The sequence below is a fragment of the Aythya fuligula genome, chromosome 21 (assembly GCF_009819795.1).
Source record: "Aythya fuligula isolate bAytFul2 chromosome 21, bAytFul2.pri, whole genome shotgun sequence".
NCBI classification, from domain to species: Eukaryota; Metazoa; Chordata; class Aves; order Anseriformes; family Anatidae; genus Aythya; species Aythya fuligula.
Window position 1 is genome coordinate 1,880,218 of NC_045579.1, and position 12,934 is coordinate 1,893,151.

General features: G+C 50.3%; 1 protein-coding gene across 2 annotated transcripts in view; it reads right to left on the bottom strand.

The window, feature by feature from the left end:
* Nucleotides 1-12,934, bottom strand: part of EPHB2 (EPH receptor B2) — a 78,105-nt gene that overhangs the window by 36,381 nt on the left and 28,790 nt on the right. For both annotated transcript variants that reach the window (XM_032201462.1, XM_032201461.1), the window contains exons 3-4: nt 1,322-1,477; nt 361-696 (exon numbers count right to left, since the gene is read on the bottom strand). In XM_032201462.1, coding sequence (XP_032057353.1) covers nt 361-696; nt 1,322-1,477 — 492 coding nt within the window. The remainder of the gene's footprint in view (nt 1-360; nt 697-1,321; nt 1,478-12,934) is intronic.

The following is a 12,934-nucleotide window of genomic DNA, read 5'->3' on the forward strand; positions in this document are numbered from 1 at the left end:
AGGAAATGCTGAGACACCAGAGGACTGTGACATGAGGTGGTCTGCTGTGGTAGCTGGGATGGCAGCTTTGTCGTGGAGCACATTCCAGCTTTTCACTGAAATAAGGGGTATTTTTCTTATCTGAGACTTGGGATTCATCCAGGATTTGCCAGGACACTGCAGCTGCCCGTGTTCTTTTATCATCATTTTTTAAAGAGCAAGAGACACCATGCCACATCTTCCCTCCCCATCAAGTCCTGCTCACCACACAGGCTTTCACCCAGCACCTCTTACCCAGGGGATCATCCTCCGCCTCCCACTTCCCTTCCCCAGGGTCTCAGCCTGGAGGGTCCCGCTGGGTGACAGGGGTTCGCTTCTTACCAGCCTGGTTGGTGGTGATGTTCACTGAGGCAAACTGCGGGGAGAAGGGGCTCTGGTCGGTGACGCCGTTCACCGCCTGGATCTCGAAGGTGTACTGCGTGTGGGCCAGCAGGTCGCTGATGTAGATGCGAGGCTCCGTCAAGCCCAGCTGGCGCGGGGCGAACTGCACGTTGTCCCCGCAGCGCGTGCACGCCCCGCGGCCGGCGCCGCAGCTCTTGCAGATGATGTTGTACACCAGGTCCTCCCGGCCCCCCAAGTCCCGCGGCGGGGTCCACTCCAGCATCAGCGAGGTTTCGTTCACGCTGGAGATGACGGCCTGGGGGGCAGACGGGATGGCTGTGAAGGGAACAGACAGAAAGAGGTGTGAGAGCCGGAACCCTGCTCGTTGCTACAGGACCTGTGCCATCGCAGTCTGTCCTGCACCACCTCCTCTTCCCCAGACCCAGACAAGATGCAGCTTGCTGCTTCTCTCAGTGTCAGAGGTGTGTGCAGCAAGCTGAACAGCCAAAAGCAGGAGTGGGAACAAAACCTGCCTACTTAACCCAGGCCAGCCCCTGCTGGTATGACCGCACAGTGCCCGTGACAAAATTCACCAGTTATTTCTTGTAGTTTCTGGCTCCGAGCCTTTGCACTGAACTCCTGAGTGCCTACACACAGGTCTTTGCATTCAGGTGCAGCCCTACACTGAAGACATCCCACAGACTAGAGCAGCACAGGGCAGCCCAAATTTCTGTTCTGTATGCCTGTGCAATGTTCACAAGCACGAACTGGCCCGTGGTAAGAAAAAGCCCCCACTGTAAGGGCACTCCAGAGGAGGGGCTCTGAGCACCCTGACCTTTCAGACAGTGGCCGGCTGGAAATCTCCTCCGAAATCCCACTGAGACAGAGACCTTTGTGCTTTGACTGATGTCTCCTTTCCCAGCTGTGTGCCACCCTCCCCAGTTGCCCAGAGCCCACATACTGGTGCAAGGCATGTCGACAGGGTCAGCATCTGCCCGGTAATATCCATTTCGGCAAACGCAGTTGGTGGCCCCTTCCGAAGTTGTCCGGCTGTTAATCGGGCAGTGGATGCATCCTTCATCCCCTTGGCTGGCCTTGAAAGTCCCTGATGGGCAGCCTGGAAGGAAACCAAGAGCAACAGTGAGCAGCGAGGAAGGAGGGCTGACGGGGATGCCCAGAGCTTGGCAACACTGCCAGAAAATACCCCTGGGGCTTTGCAGTGTCCAAAGCCAAAACTTGACTAGTTGAAATAAACAAACTGGAGAAAGAGCAGCTGGTCCAAAGGCCCTGAAAAGGCAGGCACTGCTGCTCGTACCGCCTACAGAGATGGGGTTCCCATGCAGATGTCCCTCCCACTGTGTTCCCAACCGCAAGCGCAGAATGGGGTCTTCTCAATGAGTCTCAGCACTACAAAGGGGATTTTAATCCACAGTCGTGTAGGATATTCAGAGTGGTGTCTTTCAGCCACCACAGTCCTCCCTGAAGCAGCAGCCTCCCAAGGAAGATGGCACAGGCTGGGCACATGCATTGCCCAGAATACCTTCCCACCTTCCAACAGGTCATAGTTTAGGGACATCCTAAGAGGCAGGCTCTTTGCATTCTTTCACTAAATTACCCAGTCACTTTTTTATTCCATGTAATTTTTTTTTTTTTTTTTGCACCCATTACATGTAGAAGCAAGGAGCTCCGTGGAGTAATGTGCTGTGAAGAACTGCTGTCCTCTGCTTCAAAGCTGCCGAGTTGTTTGATGTAAACTCACACTTGCATTGGCAATGCACACTCAGTGGTCATCCACCTCCTCCCCTTAGGATTGTACAAACCTCTGTCATGTCCAGTGCTAGAAGCATGATATTCACTATTTTATTCTCTACTCTTTTCTCAAAATTAGCAATTTCTGAGTTGTTTTTAACCACCAGTGTACCACCCAGACTACTCGTCATAGTCCCAAGGTCTTATTTCTTAGAGATCAACTCACAACTTGTCAAAGTGTGTGTGTATGTGTAGTTGGAGTAGTTTTCTCCCACTGATATTACTTCACGTGAATTGGATGACAATTGTTCTCTCATTCCCCAGTCAAGCCATCTCATAATGGCATGCAACTTTTACAGCTCTCCACAGTCAGTCCTTGTCTCTTTACTTTTGGTTTAGTCACTTCTGCACATACACTCAGGAGAATGAATCTCAGAACAAACCCTGCAGAATGGACCAGAGACCTCCTTCTGCTGCCAGAACTGGCCACTTACTCCTACCCTCTGCTACCATTTCTCAACCAGTCCTTTCTGCCACAAGAGCATCTTCACTCTCAGTGTGGGATTCTGCCTAATGACTTTCTTCTACAGCCTTTGGGGGGGAGAGGGTGGTGTCCTCCTTTTAGAGGAGGCAGAACTGACCTGTACAAAGCAGTGCTGACTCTTCCACTCTTCCGAAGAATTTTACATTCATGCTAGTGCCCACCATTTCTGCTCTTCTTCATTTTCCTCTTGTTTTTGCAATTAGCAATGCCATTGCTAATCATGCCATCACACTGCTTAGAGGTCTCTGCCACACAAGCAGCAGCATGATGGGGTCTAGCCCTGCTGGGGCTCTGACCTCTAAGCTGCCCACTGTTGAAGAAGATGCACCATTAGCAACAGCCCCAAAAAATTGTGTTGAGCAAGGCATGACGGATGAGGGTGGCTCAGGGAGTGTGTGGTGCCTGCAACAGATGGCTGCTGAAGGCTGGACCACAATGTGAAATACAGTATTAACAGATACAGTACATACAGCTAAAAATATCACTGCAAAGACCACCAGAAGATCCTTTCCAACTCAAAGGATCACCAATGCCAATGCAAAAGCTTGGCTGTACCTATTTATCATCATGGCTCTCGGTGATTACTCTTGGTTGCAGCTTTCCGCCACTGCTAATTTCTTGTGCAGAACGAAGAGCCTGGGGGGTGGCAGGTGGCTTCTGCACTGAAACAAGTTAAACCAACTTCTACTTCAATTCACTGCCAAGTTTGTCAGGAATGAGGTAGATCAGAAAAACAGCCTGGGAAAAACATATACTTGGGGTTTCTGTAAGTAAGAGTTAGTACAGAGAAGTACTTTTTTTTTTTTTTTTTCCTTTGAAAACAACATAAAAAAGGCTTGCCAATTTTCATCTTCCCTCCTCCAAAATCATCTTGAGTTTTCAATTAGATCACCAACAGAACCGGACACAGTGCTCCAGGTGAGGCCTGGCCAGGGCAGAGCAGAGGGGGAGGATCCCCTCCCTTGACCTGCTGGCCACGCTCCTGTTAATGCCCACCAGGATCCTGTTGGCCTTCTTGGCCACCAGGGCACACTGCTGCCTCACGGCCAACCTGTCGTCCACCAGGACCCCCAGGTCCTTCTCCGCAGAGCTCCTCTCCAGCAGGTCATCCCCCAGCCTGTACTGATGTGTGTGCTTGTCCCTTCCCAGGTGCAGGACTCTACACCTACTGTTATTAAACCTCATTTGGTTTCTTCCTGTCCATCTCTCCAGCCCGTCCAGGTCTCGCTGAATGGCAGCACAGCCTTCTGGTGTGTCAGCCACTGCTCCCAGCTTTGTGTCATCGGCGTACTTGCTGAGGGCAGACACTATTCCCTCATCAAGGTCATTGATGAAGATGTTGAACAAGACCAGACCATTTGGACTGCACATGCCAGTTCTCTGTTACAGAGAAGTGATGGTGGCTCTGTGGCTGAAATGATAACATGGCCCCTGTACTAATACCAATTTTTGAAACATGATAAAAACAGCACATATAATTACTCCAGCCTGACATTCAGGGTGAATTATAGGGTCATTTGACCAAAGAAGTGTTAAGACATGGGCCTCTTTCACCTTCCCAAGGCTTATTTTAAACATACCAACTTTTCTGTACAACTTCTTTTGTATCAGGATAGGGATACCTCAAAATGACACCTACACTGCTGTGATTAAATGACCCAAGGGACAAAGGTAAAAACATTCCCAAGGTTTGGACTGGCATAGGGTGAAAGGCTGGGGGTCCCAGCAGGGCTGGCTGCACACTGCATGGTCTAAGCGAGTGCCTCGCTTCTCCCCACCAGCTACCGTCAGCACTTCTGCACATGCTGCTCCCGGAGTGGGGCAAAACTCAGGGAGTGAACAATTGTTCAACAGAACATACCAAAGTAGACTGCTAAAATTCCTTTCATGTGCCCTAAAAACACGGTTACTGCTTTTGGCACCTATCTTCCTCTCCAGGAAGTGTTCCCTACATACTTGGGACATAATAATCCTGCAAAATGAGAGCATTTTGGTATGGCTTGTTTGAAATGTTCTGAAATCGTGCTGAAAGACAGCAAAATCACTGAAATTTGATGCAAAGCTTCTTTTTTTTTTCCTTTTTCTTTTTTTTTTTTTTTTTTGGCCAAGTAATGACACCTTCCAAAAGTAATTTAATTATTTTGTTCAAAACTGTTTTGTTCCCTCCAGGTCTTCCTGAGTGAGAAAACAGCTTTTAATTTGGAATCCACCCAATTCCCTGTTTCCGAAGTAAATAGCAAATCCAAACACAAGTCTTCACACAGGGGCTAAAACGAATTCCACTAGGACAGAACGGATGTTCTCCTAACTTGCTGGAATACGTCAGGACACCCATTTTCTGCCCTGGGTAGTGACAGAAGCTGTGGAATTTGCTGCTTTCCCTTCTGCTTGCAATGGGAGCTGGGGGCAGAGCCTCTCTAGAAACTCCTGCTTGGAGAGAGGAGCAGAAACTGTGAAAAGCATAGAGATTCCTATGGCAGAACTGCTTTATTTATCAGAACATCCTTTATCCCTGGAGTGCTATTAGCTTGACAGTGCCCATCACTGAAGCAGGAGTGCTTTGCAGTTTACCACGTGGTGAGCTCCTCCACCTCTAGCACCAACCGGAGGACTGATAATAGGGGTTCATGGCAAATATATGGACCTTTAATTGCCTGTCTGCTGCACACCGGCATGGATGTTTGCCTCTCTGGAGTATGGCTATGAGACAGCAGCAGGTTTGCTAAGAACAGGGGCTGCAGCTCTCTTAAGAGCACAAAGACCTTTGCAGTGCCCAGTGTTCTCATTTCCTACCCAGCCAGGGTAGAAGAAAAAGCCTTCAGACTAATGTGCAGGTCAGGCCACAGAGGGGATCCCTGTCTGCAAGCCCCGAGTCCCACTGCCTCTCTCTAACCTCCTTTTTAACTAATTCAGTGTGCGCTGAACGCTCCACATAGGTACCTCTGCATGAAAACTGCCCTGGACTTTAGAGTCCATCATAGCATTGCATAGACCACTTCTGCAAACAGCTCAGCACGAGCACGTCTCTCTTATAATAGAAGTTTCCAAAATGGCACCTTAAATCCATGCTAATGGTTCCGAGGAGTGGCCTTCCTCAGCTCTCTTTGCCTGGCCTTTTTTCTCCTGGCAGCCTTCTTCCACTCAAGCAAGGCTTTTTTAACAGCTGATGGAAAGCAGCAGCCCGGGCTCTGTCAGTTAGGATCTGAGGAGTCTTAAATCCCCAGCCTTATCTCCCAGCTGCCTCTCGTCCCCCTCCAGGGCTGGGGGTGGAGGATAGGCAGGCCTCTGCCTGGTCTATTGCCTTGGCCAGGGCTCTCCTGGAGCACTGTGCCCAGTTCTGGGCTCCCTGGCACAAAACAGACAGGGATCTCTTGGAAAGAGGCCAGCGAAGGGCCACAAAGATGATACGGGGCCTGGAGCATCTCCCCTGTGAGGACAGGCTGAGAGACCTGGGGCTGTTCAGCCTGGAGAAGAGAGGACTGAGAGGGGATCTCAGCAATGTGTATAAATACCTGAGGGTGGGAGACAGAGGGATTTGGCCAACCTCTTTTCAGTGGGCTGTGGGGACAGGACAAGGGGCCATGGCCACAAAATGGAGCCCAGGCAGTTCCACACCAACATGCAAAATAATTTCTTCAAGGTGAGGGTGACGGAGCACTGGGACAGGCTGCCCAGGGAGGCTGTGGGGTCTCCTTCTCCAGAGATATTCAAGGCCTGTCTGGACACCTACGTTGGCAACCTGCTCTAGGGAACCTGCTTTGGCAGGGGGGTTGGACCCAATGATCACTGGAGGTCCCTTCCAACCCCACAGTCCTGTGATTCTGTAGCACCCGACCTACAGGACCCCATAGGGATGATGCACTTCGTGGCCCAGAGAGACTGTGCTGGTCCCCTCTGCCACATCCTTCCTCCTGCCCTCTCATGCGCTGCTTGGTGCTCAAAGCACTGAGCCATGATCAAAGGTCTCCCAGTTCCCCTCAGAGGTGTATTAGCTCTAAATGCACATTCCCCTAGCTGGGTCTGTACCTTGGGACCAAACTACACAAAAACACTTTGCCTCACCTGCAAAAGTTGCCCAGTCTCTGCTTGTTCCTGTCCTCAGGCCTTCACAGTGTTTGTCACCTTAATGAAATGATGGCCTCTAAACAAACCAAAAGAGCAATGTTGCCTTTGGATCTACCTGTTTTTTCCTGGAAATCTTACTGCCATAGGGAAAAGAATTCAATTCTGCCTTGCAGAGCAGGAGGCAGGCAGCAACACCTACCCCCTTGCATTGGCTGCTGGCTCTGAAAACGACAGGATCCTGAGCCTCTAGGTGCCAGCTCTCGACACTCACCCTTCCTGGGACAGCCTTCCTCCACGTACTGCACAGGTCCTACCATTTCCTTCCTGATAAATGTAATTAGCAGCCCACACTGCTACCTCATACTCGAGATAAGCAATTAATACCATTGCCAGGTGCTGTCACTGGCAATGACAGTGACAGCACTTGGAGAGCAGAGGATAGAAATGCAAAAAGGAAAACGGGGTTAAATGAGATTAGCTGAAGAGGAACGTGGAGCCCAGCCGACCTCTGTGATGTGGATTAAAGAGTTGTCAATAAAGGAAGAATCCACAATGCAAATGTTCCAGTTTAATCCAGTCATTCTCCATAGGACAGAAATAGAAGCTGACAGCACAAGCCTGCAAAAGTATCTTCCCACTGCTAACAGCTTTTAGATAACTCACCATGCTGTTATTGAACGGCATCCTGCACCTCAAGGAGATCACGATGGACCACATCATCTCCCCAAAGTACTCCTGTTCCTGCCTCCCAAGCAAAGGTGCCAACACTCCAAAACCCACATCCTCCACAATACTATTCCCCAGAATTTCCCCTGAGAACCTCATCTGCCTCCCAGCTTCAGCCCAGGGCACCATCAGACAACTCCCTTGGGGATGTCTCCAGCAAGGACTTCCATCATGCTGCACCCTGCATGCTTGCAGCTCACCACTGGGTGCACAGTTCAAGAGGTCACTTCTTATCCTCACACATTCAGCCAAAAACAAACAAACAAACAAACAAAACAAACAGGAATGTGGACCACCCCTTTGTCTCTGATCTCTCAGCCCTCTTCACAGCCACTCCAGGGACAGAACCGGGGCGCTGTGAGATGCAGAGGGCCAGTGCTGGGTGTGCACAGTGTGCAAGAGTGGAAGTGGGACACCCTGGCTCTGTGGACACGTGCAGAAGGCAGCACTGAGTCGCTGTGGGAGTGTGATGGGACCTTAGGACTGGGCTTTCACAGAGGTATGGAGAGGCCCAGCCAGGGTAGAGTGATTCCCTGTTTGGGAGGCTTTCCAAAGAAGCACACTGGAATGCCCTGCGACGGACAAATCATCCAAAGGCACCCTCATCCAAACCCTAGCAGCTCTGTCCCGGTGCCCACACACTAGCAACACGGCCAAGCCCTTGCCTCGGACAGGGTTCATGGAGGTGCCTGCCAGCAAATCCCTCCTGTAGCTGGAGTCCTCTGCCTCTGCAGGGTTCACAAGGTCATCTCCCTGCTAGCACTGTGCAGAAGTTCAAGCATCTGGCTAGACCACCGCACCTGTGGGCATGCACACCTGCGAGCCGAGGCGCATCCATCAGTCGTGAGGGGATTCAGCTGTCAGTGAGAAATGATTGGAATTTCTTACCTGATGGTGGTTCAGCCTCCCTGACCTGTCACGGGGGATCTTAAAGAGAAAGGGAAAGCTTTCCATCCCTGCCTGAGCACAAAGAGACCGGGGTGTTCCCAGCATCCTCAGATTACAGATGGCAGGGACCATAATTGAGCATGAATCCTGCTAGAGCTGTTCAGCAGACACCCGAGAGAAGCCTCCTCTACGCAGAGGACATGCTTGAGCCCTAAACCTTTCAGGATCTGTATGCTCTGCAGGGCACTGAATACCAAGGGCTAGCCCCAAAGACAATTCACAGCTCACTTGCAGAGGCGAGCTTTCCCGCATGAAACTGAAATCAAGCAGAGGGTTGAAAATTCAGAAGTGCTTTGTGCCTCCTTGCTCCTGAAGATGTGTGAAGAGCATTCAAATCCATATTTGCAAGACAGAGCTCAGCAGCTAGTGGTGCTCTCCTGCCCAGAGCTGGAGTATTTAGAACAGTGCAGTTGGAAGGGACCTACAGAGGTCGGAGTCCACCTGCCTGACCACCTCAGGGCTAACCAAAAGTTAAAGCATATTATTGAGGGCATTGTCCAAATGCCTCTTGGAAGTCCACCAGGGCAGGAACATTGGACAATGCTGGTCTAGGAGTGCTCCCAGCCTTGTCATACCGGGTAATTCAGTTTTAACCCCAAAACCTTGTCTCAGCAGCTTGGCATGCGCCAAACTACCCGGAGCTTGAGGTAGAAAACAGCATTGCACCAGGAGTCGAGGGATTATTTGCATGGAGTGATGCCAGCCTGGGCCAGACGAGGTACTGAGCCACAGAGTTATTTCTGTGCAGATACATGCTCGGAGATGTACAAAATGTCGTGTTCTCCTTATTCATCCTCCGGTTTTCACGCGCTGCAGAGAATGCACTGGCATGTATTGTAGCCTCTGACTGGAAAACTGTGGGGTTGTTTTGGTTTTACTGTAGATTCCTTAAACTATGGCAATTTATTTTGATATTTAAAAAAAATAAATGTTTTTCAGGGCAGAAAGCATGACCTTTTTCAATAAATGTAAACACTGCAGTGCTACACACTGGCAGAGTGGTTGCTTAAGCAGTAAGCCAGTTTTCTCCAAGTGGTCTCCAGAAGAATTTAAGACTTTCACATTTTGTTCCTTTGTTTGGTCTTGTTTAAATGTTTCCCAAAGCTTCTGCCGGGAGAGCTCTGCCTCCGGAGGGTGGTATGTTAACAGGAACAGCTCCCAGCCTTTTAACATAGGGAAGAAGCAAACTGAGCAAGCAAGTGGTGACATCAAAGTTGCACTGATGGAAAACCCCTAATCCTATAAACCCTTCCTGCTTTAATTGGTGTTAAAACAAAGATAATCTTATCTCAGCCCTATAAAAGAAGGGATAGGATGTACTCTCTAAAAGCCTCTCTAAAAGCTCTCGTAAACTTGACAAACATTCCATGTTTAGAGCTCAAGAAGAATGACTTTAATCCTAAAGGAAACATGAAAGTAAAAAGGGAGCTTTTCCTGGACGAGAGCCCTTCAAGTGGACCCTCTGCCCACCCCGCTGGGGAGCAGCCTGAGCCCGGGAGAGCCCGCACGGAGCCTGCCAGGCTGATCTTCCCCCCGGAGCCCTTTCCACGAGATGCATCCTCAGACAGGTCTGTGGAGGTCCTGGCCAAGCTCTGCGGGTGCTGCCTGGTCCCAGTTCGGAGTCACTCCACATCTCCAGATGTGAGCAGAGACAGGATCAGGCCCCCGACGTGTGCCTCCAGCTCCCGAGGCTCCAAGTGCATCTGTGGCTGTTCGATATCTGTGCTGTGAGCAGCCTGTCCCTACCCATCTCCCTTATTAAGGATATTGAAGGAGCAGGAAGGAAATCTGTTTCAGGGTCAGGGGTGCAAAGCCTGAGACTTTGCCTAAAACAAGGGCTTTTAGGGGCATCTCTACCTGACTCAATCCCTCACAGCCAGCATTCAGAATTTTTGGCAGCACCGTTTCCAAATGGATCTGCCTTCACTCTCCATGGCAAGAGGGGCAGGGCAGTGCCCCCCATCCCTGTGCTCTCCTCTCCACCTCCAGCTGGCACTCTGCAGACCCTGCCTAGGTGCAGTTCCCAAAGGAGCCTTTCCAGGGCACAAGAAGCTTTTCCAGGTGGAGACGGGAGTGGCCAGGAAAACCTGGAGTGGGCACATTTAATCATTACGTTTTAACGCCGCTTAGCACCCAGTTTAGACAAGCTTAAAATACAGCCAGCTGGTGAAGTGCCAGGAGCCACTTTCCAGATGACAACATTGTTCTTTGTCAGCACTAGGTGCTGAGTGGAGCTGGCATAAGGGCTGATTAAAAATGGTTAGTTATGGTGGTTTAAATCACGGGGGATGTAGTTGCACAGTAACTTTGCAGTCTGCAGTGAGCAGAGAAGCTGAAGGCAGGCAGCACCACATGGGGAGGGAGGTCACACACCACCCAGGGCAGCTGCACGCCATCCACCTCTGCTTTCCAAAAACACCTTATAGTCTGCTTTTTTATGAAGTATGAAACCTGAGGAGAACCAGCCTTCCCCCAAAACATGTTCCCAGGAGCTGGAACTGCCCCAGTGCCCCTGTCCTCCTGCAGTTCAACCCAACACGGCCCAAGAAAATGAAGCCTGCGAGCACCCAGCGATCTTCCTTGTGGCAATTTCTCATTTACGAGACCAGAAAAACACAGGCTCACAGCTCAGACGTGAAAACTGGGTGTGCTCCTCTGGGAAAATCAGAAACATTGCCAAGTTTTAGAATAAGGAAACAAGACAGAGGACATGAGACTAGACTTAAGATCCTAAAGCTCCTCTGTCCTTCAGCAACGTGGGTGGATTATCAGCAGCAACCCTGATAAAATGATGCAGCAGTGGATTCCCTCACTCTGGCACTTGTGAGAATAATCACAAAACTCATTCTGTCCCCTGCTCAATGGACCACCACTTCCTGGCTGTAGGGATACATGCACAGTGAGTGGGATTATGCAAACACGCTGGTGGCCTGGAGGCAAAACCAGCCATTTATAACCAGAGCGCAAAGGTTAAACAGTCATTTGTAGAAATGCAGGGAACAAACTTGCATCTTCACTTTCCTTAAAGTCACAGGCTTTGCTAAATCAATCACACTTGAAAATGACAGTCCCCTTTTCCACAGCAAAGTCCCTTGGAACACACACTCACCTCGTGGACCACGGTGCCAGCCTGGAATCCCAGAATCACAGATTTTAGGGATTGGAAGGGACCTTGAAAGATCATCTAGTCCAATCCCTAGGAACAACTGGATCAGGTCACACAGGAATGCATCCATGTGGGTTTTGAAAGTCTCCAGAGAAGGAGACTCCACAACCCTCCAGGCAGCCTGTTCCTTGTTCTGTCACCCTCACCGTGAAAAAGTTTCATCTCCTATTTAAGCAGAACCTCCTTTGTTCCAGCTCGCACCCATTGCCCCTTGTCTTAGCATCAGATGTCACTGAGAAGAGCCTGGCTCCATGCTCCTGACACTCACCCTTTACATATTTACAAACGTTAGTAAGGTCACCCCTCAGCCTCCTCAGTTGAAACCTCATGCTCCAAAGTAGAGGAAATCCTACAGACAGCCTCTGAAAAGTCTCTCCCTACAGCAGCATTATCAGCTTTGAGCCAGGGGTTGGAGGAGGAAAGATGAGTGTTGGGAAAGCAAGGCTGATTGTGAGTCACGGCTCCTCCCCTAGAGAGGGCATGGCTGGAACCCCGGTGTCTGTCACTGCATCCATCTGTGTTTATATGGACTGTCTGTAGGGCTGAAGCATTATTTAGGAGCAGTCAGCTTGCTATCTGAGCACTGCAGGTGAAATAAAGCACATGAAGTATTCTAATCAGGAAGATTCACGACGGGGAGAGACAATTTTTAAAGCGCGCAGCCTTGAGTGCTGGAATGTTTGGAAATAGCAGGATTAAAGCAATTCAAACACCCCCTCCTGGCCCTCCCCAGCCCCCAAGCCCTCTCGTGTGTGTGCGTCACCAAGGCATCTGCAGCACACAATCACGTGCCATTTCTTCCCCACGTGCAGAGGACAGACAGGGCATGGGAGGGAGCACACTGGCTTCTGCAGGAACAGGCAGCTGCGTGCACGTGGGATATCAATGAGCACAAGAGAGGGAAGCAGGAAGAGAGAGAAGAGCAAGGCAAGCAAAACCTGACTAGGAGAGCTCTTTCCCTGCATTTGATAGATGTTTTGCACAATATGGATGGCTGTGTGGTATGATTATCCTCTGCTGGCATTGCCACCAGCTTCAGGGTCCCCAGATGCCTGGGAAGCTCTGGGGCCTGATAGGGATACCCAGACTGCTGTGTGTTCACAGACACATGTGAGGTCAACATGTCTTGTGTCATCACACAACCCAGGAGACAGCACGAGCTTAATGTGAATCTGCTACAGCTTCACTTCACCCACAGTTAATGTTCCTTTCTAATTTCCAGCCTCCTTGTCTCCTCCTGTAGAAGAAAAATAACAGAGCTGGCTCCTCTGCATTGGTTGTTGTTGTCTGCCAGATGTTTAGGACAAACCACTGGGAAAATGTGGGCCCCAGCGGGTGAGGCTCTCCACGTCTCTCCAGACAACAGCCCTGACTAT